The sequence below is a fragment of the Macrobrachium rosenbergii genome, chromosome 8 (assembly GCF_040412425.1).
Source record: "Macrobrachium rosenbergii isolate ZJJX-2024 chromosome 8, ASM4041242v1, whole genome shotgun sequence".
In the NCBI taxonomy this organism is placed as follows: domain Eukaryota; kingdom Metazoa; phylum Arthropoda; class Malacostraca; order Decapoda; family Palaemonidae; genus Macrobrachium; species Macrobrachium rosenbergii.
The window spans coordinates 45,297,314-45,323,597 of NC_089748.1; the positions used below are offsets into that span (position 1 = coordinate 45,297,314).

The following is a 26,284-nucleotide window of genomic DNA, read 5'->3' on the forward strand; positions in this document are numbered from 1 at the left end:
AAATATATGATAGCCTTAAATTAAAGAGCTCTCCAAAACTTTTGTTTGTTGTTGTAGAGGTACACCCTCCTCGTCTTAGTGTTTCCCGCTTGATATGTGGGGACAATTCTCCAATCAAAATATGATAGTCGTAACTGTAATGCACACGACTGCTGCTGCGCTTGCATGCTTGGCGAGGCATCGGTTTTTCAGCTGATATTGTCGTAATGATGGTATCCGAGTTCCGGGAAAACGGTTGGGCCCCAAGAGGACCGGCGACCGTCTGTGTGGGTGCACATTACCAGTGACAGGGACCCGGACTCGGCGTGAAGATAATAGGGTATACAAATCCGCTCCGAATTTCGTTGGCGGGAACATGACGGTTTTGATATCTTCCGCTGTCGTAAGGAAAAAAGTTACCAGGAGGAAAGAAAACGGTGCGGTTAGATGTGCAGGGGAAAATGACGAGGTACAGACTTGTTTCCGCAACACGCTGTAATGAAATGGAATGGGAGCAGATGAGATGGTTCGTCTTTGTGTCGTATTTTTGCAAGTCAGTCTACGCTAATGCTGGTCACAAACACCTGAGCCAAGCCAGTCCTTCTAAATAAAATGCAGTTGAGGTCAAAAGATTATTCCAGGGATGTTTTGTCCAACAGTTAGTTAAATGGGCATGATTTTGGGGCTCCCATACGAAATGGTATTTGCAAAGAACTTTTGACGGTGAGATCTGATCGCATTTACACGAACATACACAATCTTTTCACAACATACAGAAAAAGATTTCCGGCGTTTTGTGATAGGATTGTAAATTTAAATTACATCATACTCATCGCCGTAAGTCTTCTAATTGATTGTTTTATGATTACTAAAACTGGCATTGCAATATCAAGATTATTGACGCCGTAATGAAATTGAATGTGAAAAAGATTAAAAGGAGTTTCATATAAGAAATATTTCGGTTCTCGGGAAGGATTGTAATATACTCGTAGAGCAGTTAGGCCTATGCACCTTTGTTAGGGAGGCGGGCCTACTCAACAAAGTTTAGATCAGTTATCAAACATACCAAATTGCAGCCCTCTAGCCTCAGTAGTTTTTATTTTATTTAAGGTTAAAGTTAGCCATAATCGTGCTTCTGGCAACGATATAGGACAGGCCACTACCGGACCGTAGTTAAAGTTGTATGGGCCGCGGCTCATACAGCATTATAGCGAGGCCACCGAAAGGTAGATCTATTTTCGGTGGCCTTTATTATAAACGCTGTAGCGGCTGTACAGAAAACTCGATTGCGCCAAAGAAACTTCGTCGCATTTTTTACTTTTTTTTAAACACAAATGCTTCTCTTGTCATCTGCACCGATATCAGAGGCAGTTACGGGGACCGGCTTGAATATTTTTTTTTATCCCTTTTAGGGGGTTAGTGCTGTCAGTGCACCTCGTGCGGTTCACTGCAGGCATTACTTAAAGTTCTTTGCAGCGTTCCTTCGGCCCCTAGCTGCAACCTCCCTCATTCCTTTTACTGCATCTCCTTTCATATTCTCTTTCTTCCATCGTACTTTCTACCCTCTCATAACAATTGTTTCATAGTGCAATTACGAGGTTTTCTTCCTGTTACACCTTCAAACCTTTTCTACCGTCAATTTCCGTTTCAGCTCAGAATGACCTCATAGGTCCCAGCGCTTGGCCTTTGGCATAAACTCTGTATTCTCTTCTATTCCGCTCTTCTCTGTTATATACTGTATGTTCCATTTTCCTTTCTCAAATAAATTTTAAACTCCTTTTTATACTGAAGTTTTCGTTTCATTATATTATTGGAACAAGTCTGACATTTGTCATTTTTCCAAGACCTAATTAAGCAATTCGAAAAATTCGAACGTTTAAAATTTGAAAGTTTGAATGATGTATTCTTATAGCTACAGATCAATGGTCGATTGAGTGATTAAAAAAGAAACCTAAATGAAAAGTCTGCATTTGATTAATGATAAAATATTGGCTGCTCCTTTTCATACTTCTTCGTGGAGACTAGATATAGCCTAATACACACGGTACTGTGTCAGAATACAGTCGTGGTCATCAAGTTAATGGATGGTTTAAATGAAAGGAATGAGACACGTGAAGCATTGGATGTTTTGTTCAAGTGCGACGAATTTCAGAGTCACGTCGAAAGCACATTTTGGTTGACAAGATAATCGAAATGTACTCTTTATTTTTGACTTGACCGTGAAATTCGTCGTAACTGGCTGGCGGCGCGATCACCAAAATCCGTCTCTAATTTCAAGCAGGTGACATTGCGTAAAAGCGGGAATTACCGCGAAATTCCCCCCCGTGTATACTGTAAGGTGAGGTGTTGCGCCCAGCAGTAATTTTCCCCTGCTGCCACCGCTTGCCCACAAAAGATTTGGTTCTGCCGCGCTCGAGAATTGAGGACGTGTGAGCATTGGGAGAGGAGAGAATCGGCTTTCTATATTTTAGCGCGCGGAGTTGTTCCCTTGCTAACAGCAGTGTACCAACGGGCAAATCATATGCTTGCGCAAATTGCCTGCGAGATGCCGTTATTGGCAAACGGTCGCTTATCTCCGATTCTTATTATTCTTCTTCTTCTTCTCTCCTCTTCGTTTTTTAGACAGTTCACGTGACTTTCTGCAGCGGACCCTGGAGGTCATCGCTTTGCCTTTGTGCGTGAATGTTTTTTATTTCATTTATATACTCTGCCAGAGATTTATCTCTCTCTCTCTCTCTCTCTCTCTCTCTCTCTCTCTCTCTCTCTCTTTAGACAGCTTGGTTCTTGGTGGTAGGGTTATGTTTCCTAATTTTAGCGTTTATGGCTTGGACCATCGACCGATGGTCTCTTGCTTGTGTATTTTTCATGTTGTATTTTAACAGAGATCTTTCACATTCACAAGAGAGCAACCAGATTTGCTGACCATCAGCGCCAGTGTGCAGTACATGTGTCTCGTTGTCGAACTTCTCAGTTCCAGAGGTCCTTCATTCCTCACACCGCTGGGCTGTGGAAAAGTCTTCCTGAGGATGTTCAATTGGAACCTCGAAAGTTCAAGCGAAGATGCGATGTATTACTACTCTAAAACAAGTCTCCTTGTATTTTAATCATTTACTTACATGTTTATGTATTTATTCATTTTTGTTAAGTTCTTTTTTGTTTTTCAAAACTGTATTTCCTATTACCTTCAATTACTTCTTTCCAATGAGCACCATATTCGTTTGAAGCTTGAATTTCAAGTCAGTGGCCCCTTTGGTGGGCTTGTTCCGTAAGAATAGGTTCACCTTCTGAATATAATAATAATAATAATAATAATAATAATAATAATAATAATAATAATAATAATAATAATAAATGATCTCCATATGTCGGAGACAGCTCTCGTATTGAACAGCAAATATACCATGGCCAAATGCATTTATATATTTTACTTACCTCTCAGAAGTTTCCCATGAGTGGTGGTCCCTAAGACAAACATGAAGCCAGTCACTGCCACGTTCCTCTTTCAACAATAAATGCTTCATTAATCTGCATATAAGGTTCATCAGCAGCACGTTTGGTTGCTAAGACCCTTCCAGTTCAACACCTGTTCTACATTAGTTACATACTGTCCTGTGGAACAGTCTCCCTGAGGATGTCGTGCAACCGCATTCTCAAAAGTTCAAGCTAAGATGCAATGCATTACTACCCTTATACAATTCTCCTCGCATTTTGATATGGGTACAAATATATTTAAGAAAATAAATTGCTACAGAGAACTTTTGGGAATCCGTTCGGTTCCCCTGAGATTGAAAAGGCGAACCGAACAGATTCCCGAAAGCTGTCTGCATAGATTTATTTTTAAATACTTTACGTGCTCATACATTACTGTGGATTTGTTTCTCCTTATCAACCACTGCTGTTCTGCCACCTCTGGTGGGATGCTTTCAGTTAGGACCCTTTCTCGTAGTACTTTCAATTTCACCTTGATATTTTCATTACTTCCCTTCACAGCTCCGTCACAGTCGATCATCCACCCTGGTGTATGCTTTTAAACGGTCTGCTGTGTTGTGCAACTACCCTTGGGCAACCTAACCTTTTCCTCTTTGGTAAAATTAGTTTCAAATCCCAAATTTGATTCTGATTGTTCATTTTTTTTCTCTGTATTTATGTCCAAAAATATCCATGCCGGCCAGTGGACCCCATCGTTGGATTTTACATGCTCCTCGTAGACTCCTTCTTAACCTTTGATTTTAGCCACCATCTGTATTCTACTGTATCTGTCAAATTTATATTTGTAGGCAGATTTTTGAAGCCTTGTTTTTTGGGTGAAACAGCACAAGCACACACACACTATATGTATATAAATATTTGTAGAAAAAACAGTTGAGGTGCAAAAGAATACTATCAACCAGTTGCTTTCATGTCAGGAGTAGAGTAAATAAACAAGTATAACTTTTATTTTATACCTTTGGTGCGTTTTTCTACTTCAGTATTTGTGTGCAGTTTTGCGGCTAGTTAACGAATGGTAAGAGTAATTACTCGTCCACTGAAGTCATAGGTTGTTGCTCCCAGTGGTTCGAATCCGCCAGGTGACAAAAAACCACTTATCAGTTATATATATATATATATATATATATATATATATATATATATATATATATATATATATATATATATATATATACTATGGCACTGTGTACGTGTGTGGTATTCATGTACATAAAATCTGTCAGTAATATGCATGTGTCATTATGGAAAATAATGACAACCCATGGAAATAGGCAGACTGTCCATGCAGAGTAAATTAGTGGAAAAAATTATTTATTTTATTGTCATTTCCGTTATTGTTCGGTTCTGTTCTCCCTAAAAGGCCAATGCGATCTTTTTATGGAATGGAAAGGACCTTGGTACCATTCGTCTTGGGCATACTGGAAAGAAGGCAGAAAAGAAGGAAGAAGGAAATTAGGTCAGTGAAGATGATGATGTCAGGAAAGAACGCCTTCCTGTGACTCGCCTCTCTCTTCCTAACAGGGGCTCAAGAGTGAATAAAGGAACAAAGAAATGCAGTTTTTCAAAAGTTATTTTTATTCTTGTGATGAACAAACGCATCAGGTATTCATTATTACTCATCATTCATGGTGTACAATAGCTCTTATACTCCATGTCAGTGAATAGTCGCAGAAGAGCATTTGTTTCCAAAAACAGATGCAGAACGAGTCCTAAAGCCAATGCAGGGCTGAAGTAATGACTGGATCCAGCGATACTGGACATTTGTCGTACGTCACAGAGCAGTGTCCAGCTGCAGCCGACTCAAGAAGCGTCCTTGTCCCGGCTGTTTTTAATGGAAAGGCCGCCAGTATTCTGAGTGAGAAAAGAAATGGATTGTTTCAAGTTAAGACGGCTTGTCAAGCGAGCAAAAATCGAAGGATTGTCGTCAAGTGCAGAGGCGTGAAGCTGTCAGTACCTTTTGCTCGCGCAGGTCAACTAGTTAATAACAGATCAGTATTAAACTTCAGAACTTGAAAAGCACAATTTTGGAGCGTTATGCCCCCTCTTCAGTGTAGAGGCACTGAAAGGGGAACATGACTGTCCGAAACTGTATTTGGATTTCTTAAATATATTTCTTCAATTTGTGTGTTTTTTTTTTTTTTCAAATCAAGTGGGTTGGATAGTGTGTTTTTGAGAGTTCAGCGAAAATTTCGAAGTGTATCCCCATGTTTTTGAGTTAAACTACTAATAATCTGAAGAGGAACATGAAACTATAGCAGAAAGAGCGTTGAGGATTGAAATATTGCTGCATAATTGTGTCCAAGAATGCCGTATGGCTTCTCAGTAACTTGGTGAAATGCAATAATATTAATGTGGCCTTTATTGGTATTATTTGTGGTTTTTTTTTTTAATTCTTTCTAGCTGCTGTTTTTCCTTGCCAACGCTCCTTCATCATTACTTGTATACTAATGAAAATTAATTATTAAAGAACGACTAAGATCAAGTTGATCGTCTGACTCATATACTTTTGCATCAGCTCTTTTCGTTAATTTGTTTACTTGGGTATCCTTGAGGGCTTTCAGGTTTCTCAAGTTCATCTTGCAATACACAGGTATTACCTGGGGCTTTCTTACCTTGACAGCGAAGATGGCACAAAGGACGCAGCTTCACAAGCCAGTCTGGAAGCGCAGTCAGGATTCTCAGAAATAAAATCTTGACCAACTGTCCATGCGCCTTGCAGATATTTCTTACTCCTGAACAACCACGAATCTGAAAAACAGTGAAGTGCTTTAGTGAGCTGTTTTCACTGCATGATGTAGTGAGATATTACCAGTTAGATCCGTTTTATAGAATAAATGTTGGGAAGAGATAAAGTATCAAGTGGGCTTTCCCTGTTCTTACCTTCTTCCTCCAGAGGGCACGAGCAGTCACCTTCATCCTCAAGCTCACGCATAGTGTTCTCGTTCTGGGGTCCATCTCGAAGTAGCCGTGGGTTGATGTTAATGTCAATGTTATCGTTGATATTTTGAGGATTGTTCGTGTCCTGATTGTTGTCAGTGTTCGTGCCCAGGATCGAGTTGATAAGGGAAGTAGAACTGCCATTACTGGAGATGTTGTACATACTCAGGGCACTAATCAAGGCGTTAAAGATGAGGAGCATGGTGAAGACGACTCCTATGATGCTGAATTGGCCCAGCTGCGGGCACGCTGGCTGTCCATTGTCACCTTTCCCCGGACTCAGCAGCAGGTGAAGTTGTGGTCTGTAGTCGTAGTGGAGGTCTTCGTAGGAAGTTTGGGGGGCATAGCTGTTTTCATTCTCACTGGGAGATTCTTTGTGATGGGCTGCTGGACTGCTGTGGTCGTAAGTGGCACCGCCTTTTTGTGGAACAGCGTTGCTGTATCCGTAATGGGAATAACTTTCGTCGTCCGGAACTTTCTGGTAGTTCTGAGAACCCCAGACACCTGGAAGTAAAGTCAAAGCAGGTTTAGCCGCCATTTGAATGGCTTGAGTTTGCTGTGTGGTTCACTGCAGGGTCTCTCTCAGTCTGCTGGATGGCTTTTAAAGCCTTGTTATTCACTCTTATGTTGTTTACATGCACTGCTAGGGCAGATCATTTATAAAATCAAAGTAAGGTAAACGCCGTTATTGTTCTTTATTAAAAATGGGCCATTATCAGTATGGAACAGGCCCATCAGAGAAAATCCTACAGAGCAGAGTTTTACAGAACAGTGTAAGATACCCTTGCCAAAAAAGGGGAAAACAAAAAGGAAAGAATATAAAATGAATAACAGGCGAATAGTGGAAAATCAACAGACAAACCAGTTCACACCTACTGAAAAGCAACAAGATTCAGAAAAACACAAGAAGTATCAAGTGGCACGCTCAAGTGGTGTTGACAACCAGTCTTCCAGGAAGTCAGTGAAATCTATGACCAGAAATCTGTGGCAGCAGATGAAAGGCATGCTATGACTTCATGGTATCAACAAGACTAGAAACACGACGGCATTCAGTTTCTCTGATACATAACCTTACCATTTCTCTGTACTGTAGCTGTAGTCAGAGTCTCCTGGGTCTCACTGGAGGCTGATTCACTGTCGTCGGGAAGAGCAAGATGGCGCTGACAAAAGCAGGCAAGAACGACAACCGCTGGAAATATTAGCTTCATTGTTGTTCTGGAAATGAAACGGCAGTCATTTAGTGTGGTCTTTTAGGCTGCGGTTAAATTCTACGTAGGCATAGACTATAGCCGTGTTACCGAATTAATTCCTGAGCCTTTGAATCTTAGCTAATATTTGTTTTTATTGTAAGATGTGTAATGTTATAGTTTTTGTATTGTAATATTTTTTCATTGCTGTTATCTCATTGAGGTAAGGTAAAACGATAAAATCTCTTCTACGAGAGAGAGAGAGAGAGAGAGAGAGAGAGAGAGAGAGAGAGAGAGAGAGAGAGAGAGAGAGGAGAGAACATATTGTATGCTAGTGTAGAATTTCTTGCTAGTTGTGTATTTATAACTTAGCTTTAGTATAAACTGTGCAGTATGTGTATTTGCATACCTACTTGTGTGTATACACACACACACACACACACACACACACATATATATATATATATATATATATATATATATATATATATATATGTGTGTGTGTGTGTGTGTGGTAGGTGTGTGTTTTTCTTAAAACTGACGGCTTTCCCCACCAACAATAGAAAAACAGGAATTATCATTATGCATGCATGTATAAGATGAGGCGATAGAGAGAGAGAGAGAGAGAGAGAGAGAGAGAGAGAGAGAGAGAGATAACAAGTGGGGCACGGTACTAAAGTAAGGAACGAGAGGCTGTCGGCACGACTAAAATATATTCAGGTGTATTTCAGAATTCATTAAAAGTTTCTACGCAAGACAAAACACTTTACGGAACTGTGCAGAAGCAAGCAAAGAAATATTAAAAAAAATATATAACTTAAAAAGGAGATATGAGAACCATAACGTAAAACGACCTTCCACACCAACCGGTCTAGAAGTGATGTTCCTCCGATGTCGTCTGTAGATCCACTGCGGCGTATGGCGCCAAAGGACCTTCCTCCCACTTGGCCCGTGGGAGTGTGAATTGGGACGATAAAACTGTGCTTTTGAATAAAATCATGGGGTCTCGATATAACCACGTGCCGCCCATGCAGAGGGTCAACTTAGAGCACCCTGTGGACAGTGCTGAACGAAAAACTTAGCAACAAGCGTAGTTTAAATACAGTTCTCGGAAAGAGAAGAAATATGACAAATAGATATGCAAGTACATGGGGGGATTAAAAGACGTATGAAGAGAAGAAGAAAGAAATGAAGAACTTTATGTTCGTAGAAGGCTTGTATAAGAATCGGTGCATTACAGAACGTGAAGCAAAAAAGGATGCTGGCGTGACAACGATGCCTAGGCCAATGTGTTGGACCTGAAGACAAACTGTAGAACCGAAAAAGACAACAGTGAACATTTATTCCCTTGTAAGGAATCGGTTTAAAGGAAGTATCTCTACGTAACCTTAGAGACACTAGATCTGCTGACAAAGAACATTAAAAGTAACAGTAAAAAGCAAAAAGAAAGAGGGTAAAAGAGAAAAAAGTTTCTTCTTTTTTACTCTCGTGTCAGATAGTGGTATTCTCTTATTTTTCACCCACTTCATCTGGACAGACCACAAATTGTAATCTATAAAAGATATTTCTAGTACACACGACTGCTTTGCTTGCATGCATGAGGAGGCTTCAAGTTTTATCTTTTTTTCTAGTTGAGGTCGTCGTGATGATGGTATTCCAGTTCCGAGAAAACTGTATGGCACCGGAATAACGCCTTTGTGAGTGCAAATTGCCACTGATTTTGGCGGGAACAGAATATGCTTATGATTTCGCTCTGAACTTCCGTCTCAGGAATCTGATCGTTAAGATCTTCATGTTCATAATGGAATGTTACGTGGAAAAAGAAAATGACTATTAGATCTTCTAAGAAAGATGACTAGAGATAGTTATGTTTCTATAATACGCTGAAATGAAAGGTGCAAAGAATCAATGTGGGAAAGGTGAGCATTCGCAAAATGGAGGAAAGTTGTTAAGCGCAATTACCAGGCAGGTAAATTCACCATTGGAAACTAGGAAAATAATAAAGCTTTAAGAAATCACGATAAAAATACACATTAGTGTTTGTTAAACGTCCGTTCTTGAGAGCATGTCACACGTGGTATAGTCTCATCCGCCATCTGACGTAGATGAATTGCGCGTGAATGAATGCTCATTATACCTCTGTGTAAAAAGTTAAAGTACGCTAGATAAGAAAGGCCAAATTTAATTACCCTAAAGCTTTGGGACATCTTCCAAGTGGCAAATTTTGTAATATTTAAATTTTAATTTCCTACGCTTTGAGAGAAACGTTAAAAGTGGTAGCTTTATTATAATTGCTCAGTTACAGTGCGTTTGCATCTGTGCTAAGCTGAGAAGGAAATCAGAAATTGATATGAAACTATTCTTAATCATTTTTCGCTTTAGTAAAAGTTGAAATGTGCATTAGATTATAGGTTGTACACTTGAAACAGTCGGGAGATTCTCTTGCTTGGTGAAGTTTAGCAACCGTCATAGATGATTATGCTAGGCCTATGTGGAGCAAACTAAAAGAGCCACTGATTTGCTGAGCCGTCTTGCCCCAGTATAGATAAAATCATTATATTTCTAAAAATTAAAAGATATAGTAGAATACAGATAGAGATACAGGAAAGTGAGATTACCATGAAACGATACAGACGAATGCGTACATGAACAACGGCCCCGAACATTCCTGGCTTGATCAGTTCCACCAGTGACGACGAGACAACTCCCCTATTTCAGCCGTAAGGTCAGAGGATTGCTCCAGACATTTTGTCTCATTTGAGACGCCACCGAATACATCATACTTATAATTTTTTTAGCTGAATCTCGTCTGTAATAACTCTTACGGCGTAGAGCAAGATGGTGATAAATTACGCGTATGTGCATTGCTGTATCAGAATATGCAACCGGGGCTCGTCGAACCTTGTAATACGGAACCGCCTTAAACTTGTTTCCAGTAACGAACGTTTCAGATGGGGGAAAAAATCTGATCTGGAGCTGTGGCATTAGACGCATAAAAAACTGTTCTTATTACCAAGTAGAGAATGTCACTACACTGATGATAAATGATCAATAGTATTTTAGATTGCGGCAATATTCGGTTTTTGGGCCAGTAGTCAAGACAGCTACTTTGTCATACTGTTTTGTGAGGAATGTGTAATATAGTCCTGTTTCCATGAGTATTCCCAAGTCTTTCGTGCTATAATCGAAATAATGAAGGAACACAAGGTGCCCTGTCCAAAGTGCACTTTATAACTCGCCAGGTGACATCACATAAGAGCAGCAGTTACGAAAAAATCTTACGACTGTGCATTGCAAATTGAGAATTTTCACACTACGGTAATTTCCTATACGGTCACCATTCGCCCGCAAAAGACGCAACTGCTCTATAACAGGAATTTCGGACGCGCGGGCTCAAGTAGAAAACCGTATATACTTGGTGTGAACATTGATAGAGAAGGGCTCTGCTGTATAAGTGCGAAGACCTCTGCAGATTAACACCAATGTACCAACGGGCAAATCACATGCTTCTTCTTCTGCAAATTGCACGAGATGCCGTTATTGACAGCCGGTCGTAAATCTCTGAATCTTTTTCCCCTCTACATTTGACAGATTTTTGTTGTTGCAGGCCTTCATTTGTCGAAACGTCAGTGGATTTTTGAATTGTCGTTCCTTTGTTCGCTATGGTTCTGTTGCGCGTGCGCAGATTGTAGCTTTTGGTGGAGGGAATTCAGCATGTAGGCTAATACTGACGTAACATAAGACTAGCAGGTAATATGTGGGTTTTATGTAACGTGAATAGAAAACTTTTAATTACTGAGCTGTGTAAAGCTAACGACATACGAAATTTATATCGCTATAAGATTTTGGGTCTCATTGTCAGATATTCGACAAACAATATTTCAGGTATGACCAAATATCTTTACGAAAGTTTTCTGTTGTCTCTGATAAAAAAACACACACACACACACACACACACACACACACATATATATATATATATATATATATATATATATATATATATATATATTCTTCATTGCAGTAATCTGACAGTATCCTATGAAATTTAAAAGTCCCATAACAAGATAAATAATATGACAAAACCCATATATCTTGATTGACAGTATTTTCCTCCTGATCATCAGGATTGAAGTATTGTTAGTGGAAATATGTTGCTATGTCGTGCTGTTAAACGTTTTATGGGCCTTTTAAATTTCAAAGAATATTGTTTATTTTTATACACACACACACACACGTGTACATATAGGATGAACCAAAAGTAGGTTGGCAGTAGATGATAACATTTATTTTGAGATTACATATACAGCTATAGACAGTTATATTAAATAATTATTTGCCATTATGGGTTATCTAAAAAGAAAAAAATATCAAATTTAAATAAATTTAGTTATAAAATTTAATGTAATAAAACACAAACGCCATATTTATAACAAACACCATCGTTATAGTATAACCCTAACACAAACCATATTCCACCTACTGTCCATCTACTTTTGGTTCACCCTGTATATATATATATATATATATATATATATATATATATATATATATATATATATATATCAAGTTGACCGAGGTTTCCTTATACAAGATATCTTATCCTCTTACCAGAGACTGAGTTAGACTGTGGATAGGTCTCTGCCAACTGATGCATCAGTCTCTTGAAGTTCCCAGCAAGAAATGTGCATTTCATGTGACACTTGACGATCGCATTCACATCCTACACAATCCTTCTCCCATCCTTTATCGGGTCTTCAAGCGAGGGAATTGAATGTTTTCCATTTTGCCAACTTTAATGAGGTTTCATTGACACTCATGTTCCTAATGATATATTTACCATATACAACGTGACCAGTTTCACAAAGGAAAAGACCCCGTGGAGGAGTATTGCCGTCTGTGCACCTCACGCGGTGCACTGTAAGCATTACTCAAGGTTCTTTGGGGGCGTCCCTTCGGCCACTGGCTGCAACCCCTTTCATTCCTTTTACTTACTGTACCTCCGTTCATATTCTATTCCTTGCATATTACTTTCCTCAACCCCTCTCCTAATATACTCTAAAAAGAATTAAGTATACCTTAGTTTAACCAGACCACTGAGCTGATTAACGGCGCTCCTAGAGAGGGCTGGCCCGAAGGATTAGACTTATTTTACGTGGCTAAGAACCAATTGGTTACCTAGCAACGGGACCTACAGCTTATTGTGGAATCCGAACCACATTACGACGAGAAATGAATTTCTATCACCAGAAATAAATTCCTCTAATTCTTCATTGGCCAGCCGGAGAATCGAACGCGGGCCTAGGAGAGTGCTAGGCGAGTAATATCGACCCATCTAGTGAAGAACTAGTTACCATCAAGAAATGTGCGTTTCATGTGACACTTGACGATCGCATTCACATCCTACACAGTCCTTCTCCCATCCTTTATCGGTGCTTCAAGCGAGGGAATTGAATGTTTTGCATTTTGCCAACCTTAATGAAGTTTTGTTGACACTCAAGTTCGTAATGATAAATTTTCCATATACAACGTGACCAGTTTTACCAAGGAAAAGACCCCATGGAGGAGTATTGCCGTCTGTGCACCTCACGCGGTGCACTGTAGGCGTTACTCAAGGTTCTTTAGGTCGTCCCTTCGGCCACTGGCTGCAACCCCTTTCATTCCTTTTACTGTACCTCCGTTCATATTCTATTCCTTACATATTACTTTCCTCAACCCTCTCCTAATATACTCTAAAAAGAATTAAGTATACCTTAGTTTAACCAGACCACTGAGCTGATTAACAGCTCTCCTAGGGCTGGCCCGAAGGATTAGACTTATTTTACGTGGCTAAGAACCAATTGGTTACCTAGCAACGGGACTACAACTTATTGTGGAATCCAACCACATTATAGCGAGAAATGAATTTCTATCACCAGAAATAAACTCCTCTAATTCTTCATTGGCCAGCCGGAGACTCGAACTCGGGCCTAGCAGAGTGCTAGCCGGGAACTCTATCGACTCGTCCCACGAAGAACTCTAATCTTTCCCTTTCAGCTCTGAATTATTATTATTATTGTTATTATTACTATTATTATTATTCAGAAGATGAACCCTATTCATGAGGAACAAGCCCACCAAAGGGAAATACAGAAAGAGGTCTCACTTATTAAGAAGAAACAGTGGATTAATAATGACCTCGTAGGTCCCAGCGCTTGGCCTTTGGCCTAAATTTTATATTCCATTCCACAGAAGAAAAGAAAGGAATAGTTTTGTATAGATTCATCAATAACTATATATGGTAGGTGGCAGGGTTGGGTCGGTGATACGGGCTTGATTACTGCACTGGAGTCATCAAAGAGAATGCGGGAATTGGAATGGGAATTTATATTTCAGCTGCTCAGTCGTGGATGAATTCCATGTCCACAACCATTGCATTTTCATGCATTTACAGCAAAGGCTCATCAGCAGGACATCAAATCCTACTACGCACACCATCCCTCACCTTTTTTTAGAAATGGCATTTGATCATTTTTTATACTCTTTTTTTAATTCTAGTTTATTGAGTTCAGTGTATTTGATTGAGGTCAAGTTTTAGGATATTTGTGTTAAAGTCTTTTTCCTTGACAATTGTCCGGCCTTAGGCCTACCCTCGTCGTTAATCGGCTGTGGTGATCCTAGGATTAAAAACAACAGTACTTAAAAATCAGAAACCTTTATTCCTTCAATGAAACAGTTTTGAAACTCTTAACATGAATCTACATCTCTTATAAGTATTTATTTTTTGGTATATACAATATCTCTTTAGTCCATAACAGTAACTGTAGTGCCCGTTGGTGATAGATAGGAAATAAGTTTGGTCTAGGAGTCTTCAAGAGTTGGTAGCATAATTTGCAAATATCCAGCACCAAGAAAACTTCTCTAAGAGTTGGTAGCATATTTTGCAAATGTCCAGCACCAAGAAAAATTCTCTTGAAGAGTTTGGTAGCATATTTTGCAAATGTCCAGCACCAAGAAAAATTCTCTTGAAGAGTTGGTGGCATATTTTGCAAATGTCCAGCACCAAGAAAAATTCTCTTTAAGAGTTGGTAGCATATTTTGCAAATGTCCAGCACCAAGAAGAACTTTCTTCAAGAGTTGGTAGCATAGTTTGCAAATGTCCAGCACCAAGAAGAACTTTCTTCAAGAGTTGGTAGCATATTTTGCAAATGTCCAGCACCAAGAAGAACTTTCTTCAAGAGTTGGTAGCATACTGTATTTTGCAAATGTCCAGCACCAAGAAGAACTTTCTTCAAGAGTTGGTGGCATATTTTGCAAATTTCCAGCACCAAGAAGAAGTCTCTTCAAGAGTTCATAGCATATTTTGCAAATTTCCAGCACCAATAAAAAAGCCGTGGAAAGTCCTAAAGCCATTGCATGACTGGAACGATGGCTGGAGCAAGTGAAATGGGACATTTGCCGTACGTAACAGCGCAGTTTCCAGCTGCAGCAGACATGAGAAGGGACCTCGTTTCCCCTACTGTGGATGGAAGCACTGCCAGCAACCTAAGAACGGAAAGAAAAAAGGAAAAGGAAATTTATATCTTTATAAGTAACTAGCATTTTAGTAGGAAAAAGTATTTCTTAATTGCCACTGTGATGTCCACAAGATTTCATAGCCTGAAGTCTTGTCTGACTACACGACCAACTGTTACTTCCTGTTCGATGACAAACTTTGTTCCTCCAGAGCTGATTCTGTGATTACACTTGCTGATACAGTTCAGAATAGCTAGATTTTGCCCGAATAGTATTGACCCCTTTCCAGGAAAACCAACTTTAGATATATGTTTGTCATTATAAGGATGAAAACAAGTCTTTACAATGTGCATAGAATGGAAAGATTGCTGTATCATTAAACTCTAACAGAATGATTCCAAAAATTGTCAAATATTATTAGTTTTCAATCAATTGAGTGGAAAATGCTTTTCTACGTGAAGGCAGATTTAGTGGATAAAGTGTAAGTGCTAATTAAAATCTGAAATTGGTAAAAAATAAACAAAGCATTTGGGAGTAAAATCAAGGAAACAACCCAAATCGTGAAGAAAACCCTAGTGGGGCTGGATACTTGAATGTAAATGTTTGAGTCTCAGACACACACACACACACACACACACACAAGAATTCACTTGAAAGCTGTCCTTTCACTCGGAAGCACTCGGTACATTTTATTATAGATGTGTATGATTTTTAATGTGTATGGCAATTTGTTTGGTGGGCAGAAGTCAGGTGCAGTATGGCTTGAACTGAAAGGGGGATTTTTGCTACTTGTTCAGATAGACTTTGAGTTTAGATGTGTTTTCCTTACGGTGATACTGAAGAAGGTACGAAGGAGGAAGCGACTTCGCAGGCCATTCGGGATGCACACTCGTGATTCTCTGACAGAAAGTCCTGAGCGACTGTCCACACTCCCTGGAGACTTTCCCTGGCGCTGAATAACCACGAATCTGGAAAATTTATTCGAGAAGCAGCTTATACCCTACCTGTATGATATAGATATTACACAAGCTCGTTAAATGAGATGTCATTCAGGCTAGCACTGAAAGCTCTGTGTTTACCTTCTGTGGAGTTGGGACAGGCACAGCCTTCCACGTTGTCGTAACTGCTCTGCTCAGTCTCGTCGTCGTAAAAGTCGTATTGACGGCCAAAAATAACATCATTGATATTCACATCTTCATTATAATTGTAATTCTGATTGTCGTTGATATCCATATTGTTATCAGTGTTTGTGTTGGTGATGGTGTTGGTAGTGATGGTAGTGGCCACGTTGTCAATCGAGTGCATCAAGCTCTTTGCGCTGATCAGGCAGTTCACAAGGGTGATGACGGCCAAGATCACCGCTATGGCGCTGAAAAGGTGGAAGAGCGGACAAGGGGCGAATTTTTCCTTCTTCTGATTCAACAGCAAGTGAACTTGAGGCTCATGATCGTAGTGCATCTCGCCGTAGTTGGACTGGGAGGTGTCCTTGTTCTCCTGAGGGGCCTCACCGTAGTGGCGATAGCTTGGAGCTTCCTCTGGATTCTGGATGTTGCGAGCAGCCACGAATCTGAAAATATAGGCAATTTTGGTTTTCGTTAGTTTACCTTTGCTATGGGAGCCCCTCCGATGTGTTTAGCTTCTGTTTATCGTGGAGAAAACCATAGTGGGGCTGGATACTTGAATGTAAATGTTTGAGTCTCAAAGACACTTGCACACACACACAAAGTAATACATTGTCATGTGTTACTAATGTGGGTCATTTGGCATGGCAAATTCCCCAATGTATGGCTAAATAAATTAAAACTACTGAAGTCTACGCTTGAGGAGACGAGTGACGAAAAATAGGGTATGAATATATTTTGAATTGTTTCTCGCCGGTCCAGTGAATGGATGATTACCTCATGGAGGCCCTCTTGGTTTTATTGAAATATGATGTTTAAATTTCAGTGAAGTACTAATCACTATTTTCACCCAACCTTTGACATAACCACTGTCCACGAACGACCAGGCACTTAGTCTACATTGATGTCACCAGAGACATACTGGATGTGTAAGGGAAGCCCCTGTACCGACCACTCCACTCATAGGTCCCAGCGCTTGGCCGTTGGCCTAAATTCTACATTCTATTCCATTCGCTACCGACGGCTTCCTCATTAAGTTTGAGGAGCAAAAATGCTTGTCTGCTTCTTAGTGGGGAAACAGCGCAGTTACTCGTAAGAGAGAGAGAGAGAGATTCTTACCATTTTTCTCAACCGTAGTCGAAGTTTCATTCTGAAGAGGTTCAGGTTGGTTGGGCTGAGTGGAACAGTCGGTGCACAGTCCAACGAGGACGGCAACAGCAACGAAAAACCTGGACTTCATTGCCATTCTGAAACGATGACAAGTGTTTTAGTAGGGTGTCGCCTTTGCCCTTGACCTTTTTTTTTATATTCACAAATTTTAAACCACAAAAATTGTTTAGTACATCAATCACTATACCTTGGAAGTAACTTGCATTCAGGGAGATTGTTAATTAAAAAGAGCTTCTGCCAAGACCAGAATTCGACCCTCAGCTTGTGATTTTGAAATAACGATGTACATATATATATATATATATATATATATATATATATATATATATATATATATATATATATATGAATATATATGTACTGTATATGTATATATATATATATATATATATATATATATATATATATATATATATATAATAATCGTCGTCATTAAAATTACACATGGACAAACTTTAAATGTATTTTCATACGGCAGTTCCACAAAATAAGAAACAAAAGAAGACATAAAATAAAAAAAAAAGAGAAAAGGAAATGCGAAATTCGTAAACAAGGTGTAAACATCCAACACCCACCCACCTATTGTCAGTCAATGTTGTAGCGACGTCGCCCGCTGGATTACTGTGGCGTCATGCGACAGAGGACCTCCTCCTCCTCCTCATTCGAACGACCGGCGCCTGCGCGCTCTTGACATCTCGAAAGAGGGTCCGACTGAACTCCTCCTTAGCCTTCTCGGCCGAATCATACGTTCTGTACCTAATTATATTCCTCTGTGACTTTCCCCACCCCTAGAGGGAGAAGGGGGGAGAGTAGTACCGTCAGTGCACCTCATGCAGTGCACCGTATAGGCTTTGCTTCAGGTTATTTGCAGCGTCCCCTCGGACCCTAGCTTCAACCCCCTTTCATTTCTGTTGCTGTACTTCCGTTCATATTCTCTTTCTTCCATCTTACTTTCCTCCACTCTCTCCTAACAAGTGATTCATGGTGCAACTGCGAGGTTTTCCTCCTGTTACACCTTTCAGACCTTTTTACTCTCGGTTTCTTTTTCAGCCCTGAATGTCTTCATCATAGGTGCCAATGCTTGGCCTTAGGCCTAAATTCTATATTCTTTTCTGTTCTGTGACTTTCCCCACCCAGCCTAATTCGCTGGCCGGTGGTCATCTTTTTGGGAGGAAGAAGAATTGATTGATATTCCTTGTGATATAAATTAAATACGGTTAACACTTGTACATTAAATTGTTCACGTTTCATCCCTGAGAGTGCCTCTGATCAAATAGATGAAATAGACATGTTTGATAAGTGACGTAATCGATCTCTTTTGAACCATAAAATCTTTGGTAAAAGTTCCAATGAAAAGAGTAAGTGCTTCGCATATCTAAAGGGAAAATATCAATAATTTTAAAAACAAACTACAATTATTAGCTAGACCCTCATCTTTGGTGTATACTGTAGTATGTTTTTCGGAAGCTGACGGTAAAAATCCATTCTGGTTGGCTGTTGTAATGAAGTAGTAGGAAGTAGATACAGTTGTTTATTTCTAAATCCTACGTTATCTAGATGACTGTCCAGAATTGTCATCTTATCACCACTGTCTTGTATAATTTTGCAAACTAACGAGAATATAAAAATAAAAATGAAAATTTGAAAATATAGAATCACAAACATTTCAGCGACGAGCCTTCTTCATTCTACCAATCACGATGAACTTGAACGGTATCAGCTGCCGAAATTTTCCGTCAGGTAAAAAAAAAAAATCACTTAAATGTAGTATCCCTAGCCTATGTTAGTGGAATTTTCTTTAGCAAGTTCTACAGTGTTTGTGTATGGTATCGGGTCTTCATTCTGAAGCTGATGCGTTTTTGGACGTACAGTGTAATTTAGGGAGAGAGAGAGTTGTATCGGGGCCTTGCTTCCTAATTCTGGTGCGCTTTTGGACGTACAGCGTAATTGAGAGAGGGAGAGAGATAGGAGGGAGACTAATATAGGGGTCTACATCCTAAAACTGGTGCGTTTTTGGACTAGTGTAATTGAGAGGGAGAGAAACTAAAATCGTCTGTGAGTGACAATCGACTCCCGTCCCGTCTGGAGCGTCGCTCGGCGCTTCGGACGTGAGCTAGGCAACTGAGAATTAAGCCTTTGAACCTATGGTCCTGAGACTTGAGGTACTCTGGCGGCGCCTGGCGCCTCAGTGATTCCGCGGACGACATCAGTGCAACAGCGTTTCACAGCCGGTAAGTGTCTGTCTGTCTGGATATTTGGACGTTCACGTAAGTGCTGAGTAGTTCCCCCCCTCACTTTATATTCATTCTCACATATGTATAAAATGGTTAGAGAGATCTTTCGCTATTTCAGCTCCGTAAGACTAGGAGCTTGGAGAAGACTGTTTTCAAGTGAGGAGAAGCGTGGAGTCCTCTCTCTCTCTCTCTCTCTCTCTCTCTCTCTCTCTCTCTCTCTCTCTCTCTCTCTCTCTAAAGGAAGATGTATACATGTGTTATGTAAGATGCAATTGGATAGTTAAGTTCAAACGAGTCTTTGCCTGAACCAGATAAGTTGGTAATAGACCTAAGCAAACACAAACCGAATTGATTTAGGCAGAAATAGCAGAGAAACGTATTGATATTGGAGCTTTTGGTTTACAGAAGTATGATAACCATACATTGAGGAACTCTTCACAAACATTGACTGTTTTAAAAGACTGTTGCATTTCCAGGACAAAAATGTGGTCTAAGTTTCTTCTTGTTACAATCGTCGTCGGTATCAGCGAGGGCTACAACGTTCTTCCCGACGTGGGTTCATCTCTCCCGAACGAGACGCGCGGGAATTGGACTGCAGTTAACAGAAATGGTAAGGTTTGCCTTCCGGGTCCGAAAGATTTCATTTCCGCACATTTACAGTATCTATTTTTCGTCACGATTTGCCGCAAATTTTAGCGTTTTAGAAGACTTGCGTTAAAAGCGGACCACTTGTCAAGAGTGGAATGTATCATGACATTATACAAAGATCAAAAATCGAACCAGGTACTCGAGAAGAACTCAGAACAGTGGTCTCGACTGATTTAAACGACAACCAAAACTGACTTTCGTTTCTAGGTTCTTCTTCTTCTTTTTGGGATTCTCGGGAGTTCCAGACCGACCGAGATGATCGGAACGATCTCGACTCCCCTCACGACCAGAATCAAGACAGTTACCGCCTCGACGAGGAACCTCACGGACGTTCGCTAGAAGGTCCTAGAGCATCGAAGCAGAATCACTCTGTGTGCTCGAAGTTCCTCCCTCTCAGCATTTTTGGCATCTTCTTGATCGCCATAGGTATTTTCAACGGCTTGGTCAATGGCGCCATCTTGTGGGACGCGATTAACAGCAGCTCCGTCACCTCCCTCTCGAACTCCGTCACGAACTCGAACAACAATGACAACATGGATACGAACAACGATCTCAACGTTAATCTGAACTTCGATTATAATGTCAATGATTTTCCACTGCGCCACGCCCGTCAGAACGGCGGTGGTGGTAAATTTGAACCCGATCAGTGGGACTTGGAAGATTTCAACGTCACAAGAAACGACGAGAGTCTAGGCCGGAAAGAAAGCTGCGTCTGCGCTAAATCGAGAGGAGGGGGTATGGATAATTAGGCCTATATTGTTAGACCTAGGTTGTCCTTAATATTTGACAAATCAGTTACATAGATGTCATACCAACTGACGGAACTTCTTCGAAGGTAATCATTACGTGTCTACTCTCTTCCAGATTCTTGGTTATCTGCCGCAACGACAAGTTTCCAGGGAGTGTGGACAGTTGCTCAGGACCTTCTGTCAGAGAATCCCGAGTGTGCGTCCCGAATGGCCTGCGAAGTCGCGTCTTCTTTCGTACCTTCTTCAATATCCCCGTAAGGATACTACGCATAAACTCAAAGTCTCTCTGAACAACTTACAAGCACTTTCTTCCTGTTCAGTTTTTATTTAGGTGTTACTTTTTCCGTTCTGCTCGTCGAACATACTTTCATCCACATTACAGTAGAAACAATAGACTTCTGACTATTGACAAGTATGTGGGAAACGTGCGGAATACTACAGATTAAAAAGATTCAGTGGGAGTGCTTATCTTTGAACTTCAAACTTTTGCATTCAGGTGGCCGGCACCAGTTTCCTTTTCTTCTCGGTGTGGTTATCATGTCCTTGAATTTACTTATAAATTCTTTGTTCTGCTTTGCCACTTTCAGACTTTAGTTAGCGTCTGTACTCCATCCACCCACTCAGTTTATTTTAACAAGGACAGTTTCCTGTACTAACTTGTTTTCTTGAAATCAAATATTTTAAACCACCTTTGGGATTACTATGTAAGAAGGTATGTGTTTATTTCCTGTGCATATGTATTGTATCTTAATTTTTCAAGAATTTGAAATTTAATCATAATAGTAAGTGTAATCACCATATAACCTCAGAGACAAATAAACTGGACTGTATAAAGGCCATTTCAGTCGTAGCAAAGAAATGTACCCTAGACATCATAGTGATCATTATGAAATCTATATTTCTAGCGACTAAACTAGTTGGCAGTTCTCACAGATGTAAACATTCCTTTCCCATTTAGATTCCTGGTAGTTCTTCCATCCAGACTGGAAGGAGCAAGGTCTCTGCTCTTGTCTGCTGCAGCTGGGCATTGCGCTGTTACGTACGACAGATGTCCAGTTTCCCTAGGCCCAATCGTCACATCAGCGATGCAGTGGCTGGAAGACTCGTCATAACCTTTCTCCTGTGGCTGGAAATTGGCAAAATAGGTCATCTGTTTTTGGAGACTCCCATTGCTTGAGGACAAATATACTTTCATATAGCTGTAAACTGACTAAATTGCAGTATTACTGCTGTATATATATTACGGGCTAGGTAAGAGATAATGGAAGGAACCCTTCATGAGAAAGATAAATTCGTCAATAAGGTTTTGGTTCATGCAAAATTTTAAAGGCTGTTCATCAAATGAATAAAGGTTTCGGATTTTTAGACTTCAGTTTTTCTTAATCCTGGAATCATTCATGCTGGCTTTGTGAAGGCGACAGGTCTAGGTTTAAAAACAGAGAAGGCAATGATGAGAAGGTCTTGGCCTTCTTTAAATTTATTGTAATCAGCTTATGCAGAAAATATCACCACGAATGAATCAGATATTTAGTCCCGAAAATATTACTTCAGACAAGGATATAGGGGTATTAGTCTCCCTTTTTTCTAAAAGAAAATAGCCAAGGCGCCATATCCATCAACAGAAGAAGGATTTCACAGTTTCAGTGGAACAAATACAAAACTCCCCGGAGGGGGGTAGTGCCATCTGTGCACCTCATGCGGTGCACTGTAAGCATTACTTAATTCTTTGCAGCATCCCTTTGGTCCCTAGCTGCAACTCCTTTCATTCCTTTTACTGTAACTCCGTTCAAATTCTCTTTCTTTCATCTGACTTTCTACCACCCTAACATGTCTCATGGAAGTGCAACTGCAGGTTTCCTCTGTTACACCTCTCAAACCTTTCTACTCAACTTTCCCTTTCCAGCGCTGAGTGGCTTCATCATAGGTCTGGCAGCAGTACTAGTCTAAATCCTATATTCTATTCTATTTGACTCAAATACTAAACTACCACTTAATCTTACTGTTGATTCTTGAAGATTTGATGCATAAGATTAGTTTTCATGAATTTTTAAGAGATTTGACTCTGACAAGACAACATGTATATTTTAAACCAGCCTTCGAACGAGAAAAAATCTAATCAGCGGTATTATTGGTCTAAGTCAAAGGTGCAACAATCCACTGGTGCTTGAAGGATAACTCGCTTCTTGATGATGATCTTGCAGTTCTGCAGTTATACTTAGTATGTTTTAGATAGATTTTATGTGGCACCACGAATGAGTAGTGGTAGGAATGAAACTGTTGGAGGAGGACAAAAACTATAAGCCTAGATGAAGCTGCTCAACCTGACGACTTGGTTCCCAAACGTGTGTGGCATCTAGAATTTTTATGGCTCCACACCTCTTGCCCCTGCATTCTCTCCACCCCTGCTGAACATAACAGGAAGGTGTAGCAGCCTTCCTGAAGGAATAATAGTGTGTAAGAAGTCAGTCACTTCAACGCATGCCAGTGTATGTGGTTACTGATATGACTAAATATTGAGAAATTTGATCTCAATTTACTATAGATCAAGATTTTATAATTTTTCCTTTGGACTCTTCTTTCCGGGAAACACAACTTTAGATATTGCAAAATCTTCACAGGTTTGAATAAATCTTTGCAGGTTGGAGGTGTTGAGATAAAATAATCATATGCCTTCAAGAACACAGGTAAGTAGGGAATAGTTTATTTATTGAGATAGATCGAGTGGATAGACGGGTATAGAACGCAAAGCAAACTTGAAAAGTTGTATGAGTGGAAAAAAGAACATATAAGGAAATTGAGAGAAACAAAAACCACATTGAGAAGAAAAGCGTATTGATGTTGGATACTTGAATGCAACGGTTTGAAACTCAAAGAAGGACATTTCCACACAAAGTGAGTCACATTTCGTTCCCTTAAGCCAGCAGTACTCAATGCTCGTCATATTTCCCATATATTTGTCAATGGCCAAACATAGATATTTTTTATATTTTATGTGGCTGAAAATTTCTTTAAGGAGCAGAAGTCAAGTGAAGTGTATCATGAACTGGCCTTAAATCGTAGGTGAAGAGAAAGAAAATGACTGTGAATTGTAAAGAAAGACTTTTGAGTTTAGATGTTGTTCTTTACAGGGATACTGAAGAAAAGTTAAGTATACCTAAGTTTAACCAGACCACTGAGCTGATTAACACTCTCTTAGGGCTGGCCCGAAGGATTAGATTTATTTTACGTGGCTAAGAACCTACAGCTTATTGTGGAATCCGAACCACATTATTGCGAGAAATGAATTTCTATCACCAGAAATAAATTCCTCTTATTCTTCATTGGCTGGTCGGAGATTCGAACTCGCGGCCAGCAGAGTGCTAGCTGAGAACGGAACCCACCCACCCAACGAGGAACTAGAAGGTACAAAGGAGGCCACAACTTCAAAGGCTATTCAGGGTGCACACTCAGGACTCTGATAGAGAATCTTGAGAAGCTGTTCAGACTCTCTGGAGAGGGGTCTTTGTAGAAAACAACTACCAATTGGGAGAGTGTAGTTGTGAAATACTTCAATGATATAAATCAAAGAAACTTTATGATCAAGTGATGGTATGAAAGTAACTAATTTATTCAGTTTTTCTGGTAATCTTTCAATTAGAAATGAAAGAAGTATGCCAGCGTAAGCTACCCTTCCTAGAGAGCACCATAGGTGGACCAATTTTTATCTTCTTGTCCCCTGGCAGAAGTAGGGCCAATGAACAGTTGCAAATCCTAGTTGTGAATTAGATAGCCAGGAGTTGGAGAGAAGCCTGTATTAGAGGGAAAGCCTCCCCCCCCCCCAAGATTAGCCTGAACTCGAGTCGAGTTCCCGACAGAAATGACATCAGCCTGATTCGAGGTTGAGAATTCGGCAACGGAAATAGAGAACGTAGGAAGTGAAGAATGCGTCGGATGCATTTACTGTTTTAATGATTAGTTAAGGGATTTTCCTGCTCGTGATTATTCCGAACACAACGCGCCGTCCTCTAGTGCGGACGAAGGCCAGTGGGAGGGGCAATCGAATGCCCTCTTCTAACTAGCGCCGAAAGAAAATATGAACGAGAAACAGGAAGAAGGAAGGAAGCGTAAGACAGGATTCCAGAGCTTGGCAGAAGGAGGAAAGAAACTGTAGATGGAGCGTGTCATCTGAGGATTACAGATTTCCGAGGATTTAATTTGGGAAGAGATGGCCTGTCTGGTGGTACGAGGAGCCAGAAATGAGGTCAAATCAGATGGAATCCTACTCAGGAGCGAAACATTATATAAAGAAAAGAATAATTGTCATACACACGTATATAAGTTTTTAGAAGCAGATTAATCTATTATTACTGTGATTTCTCCAAGACGGCGTTGAATCAAATTGAAGATACAAAATGATAAAAGACTCGAGAAACCCAGTTCCATTTCCTTCTTCGTTAAAATTCTATTATGCTGTTTTACAAGTTTTCTCCACCATGCAGTAATACATTTCCATAATGTATCATTCCAGGATTTCGGCGCATCGTTTTCGAATGCCTTTCTGCTGATAGCGCTCAATTCCCGTTTCATTTAGAAAAAAAAAAATCACAGCGTTACCTCCCGGTAATCTGCCGTTTTTTAGAATCTCGGGTATTCCGTAATCTGGCAGAGGCCACCAGCGTCTCGCATGCGCAGTGGGGGTCTTATATTTCAAACCTTAAACAGAAAAAGACGCGTGCGTCTGTAATCAGGCAATAGTCTCGCACCGTCATTATTGGGGACCCCACAGTCGAAATTAAGACGAAGACACTTCTTTGCGATGAGACAAAGAAGTCGCCAGAATCCGGGAACTTCCGCTGTTTTATCTTTATTCGCGATGATGTTCAAACTTTCCTACTTTTGGGAGGCGTGACAACATGTCATTTCCAACCCCCCTGGGAAAAAGGTCTGCGTGTCATGTGCATTACCTCACCGTGCCTCGCTCTGGGTGCTATGACTTGAGAAAAGATATATGCAGTTCTTTGGTTGTTTTAGTTTAAAATGGCAGGGCTAAATTCTGCTCTTTAAGTTGACAAGTAATGGGAAGATATATTATTGTTTTTCTTTTAAAGTGGCGGAGCAAAATTCTGCTCTGTAAGTTGACAAGTAATGGGACGATATATTATTGTTTTCTTTTAAAGTGGCAGAGCAAAATTCTGCTCTGTAAGTTGACAAGTAAGGGACGATATATTATCGTTTTCTTTTAAAGTGGCAGAGCTAAATTCTGCTCTGTAAGTTGACAAGTAATGGGACGATATATT

At 40.1% G+C, this 26,284-nt stretch overlaps 3 protein-coding genes across 4 annotated transcripts in view; 1 reads left to right on the forward strand and 2 right to left on the reverse strand.

Annotated features, from left to right (window-relative positions):
- LOC136840777 (cuticle protein 8-like) overlaps positions 1-26,284 on the forward strand; it is a 151,160-nt gene that overhangs the window by 7,749 nt on the left and 117,127 nt on the right. The window contains exons 2-5 of one of the 2 annotated variants that reach the window (XM_067107649.1): positions 20,088-20,221; positions 20,467-20,994; positions 21,124-21,262; positions 21,967-22,373. The exons of the other annotated variant lie outside the window; for it this stretch is intronic. Of the exons in view, the coding sequence (XP_066963750.1) occupies positions 20,095-20,221; positions 20,467-20,994; positions 21,124-21,262; positions 21,967-22,120 (948 nt within the window). The 5' untranslated portion in view covers positions 20,088-20,094 and the 3' untranslated portion in view covers positions 22,121-22,373. Of the gene's footprint in view, positions 1-20,087; positions 20,222-20,466; positions 20,995-21,123; positions 21,263-21,966; positions 22,374-26,284 lie in introns of those variants that run through there. 2 annotated transcript variants of the gene reach the window in all.
- LOC136840772 (uncharacterized) lies at positions 5,026-11,084 on the reverse strand. The gene is made up of 5 exons (XM_067107644.1): positions 8,460-11,084; positions 7,481-7,620; positions 6,349-6,909; positions 6,081-6,216; positions 5,026-5,319 (listed from the first exon to the last, which is right to left on the reverse strand). Exons 2-5 carry the CDS (start codon positions 7,611-7,613, stop codon positions 5,178-5,180), a joined length of 972 nt encoding a protein of 323 aa, XP_066963745.1. The 5' UTR covers positions 7,614-7,620; positions 8,460-11,084; the 3' UTR covers positions 5,026-5,177.
- LOC136841294 (uncharacterized) lies at positions 14,271-16,989 on the reverse strand. Its single transcript, XM_067108272.1, has 4 exons — positions 16,985-16,989; positions 16,166-16,653; positions 15,916-16,054; positions 14,271-15,116 (listed from the first exon to the last, which is right to left on the reverse strand). Exons 1-4 carry the CDS (start codon positions 16,987-16,989, stop codon positions 14,975-14,977), a joined length of 774 nt encoding a protein of 257 aa, XP_066964373.1. The 3' UTR covers positions 14,271-14,974.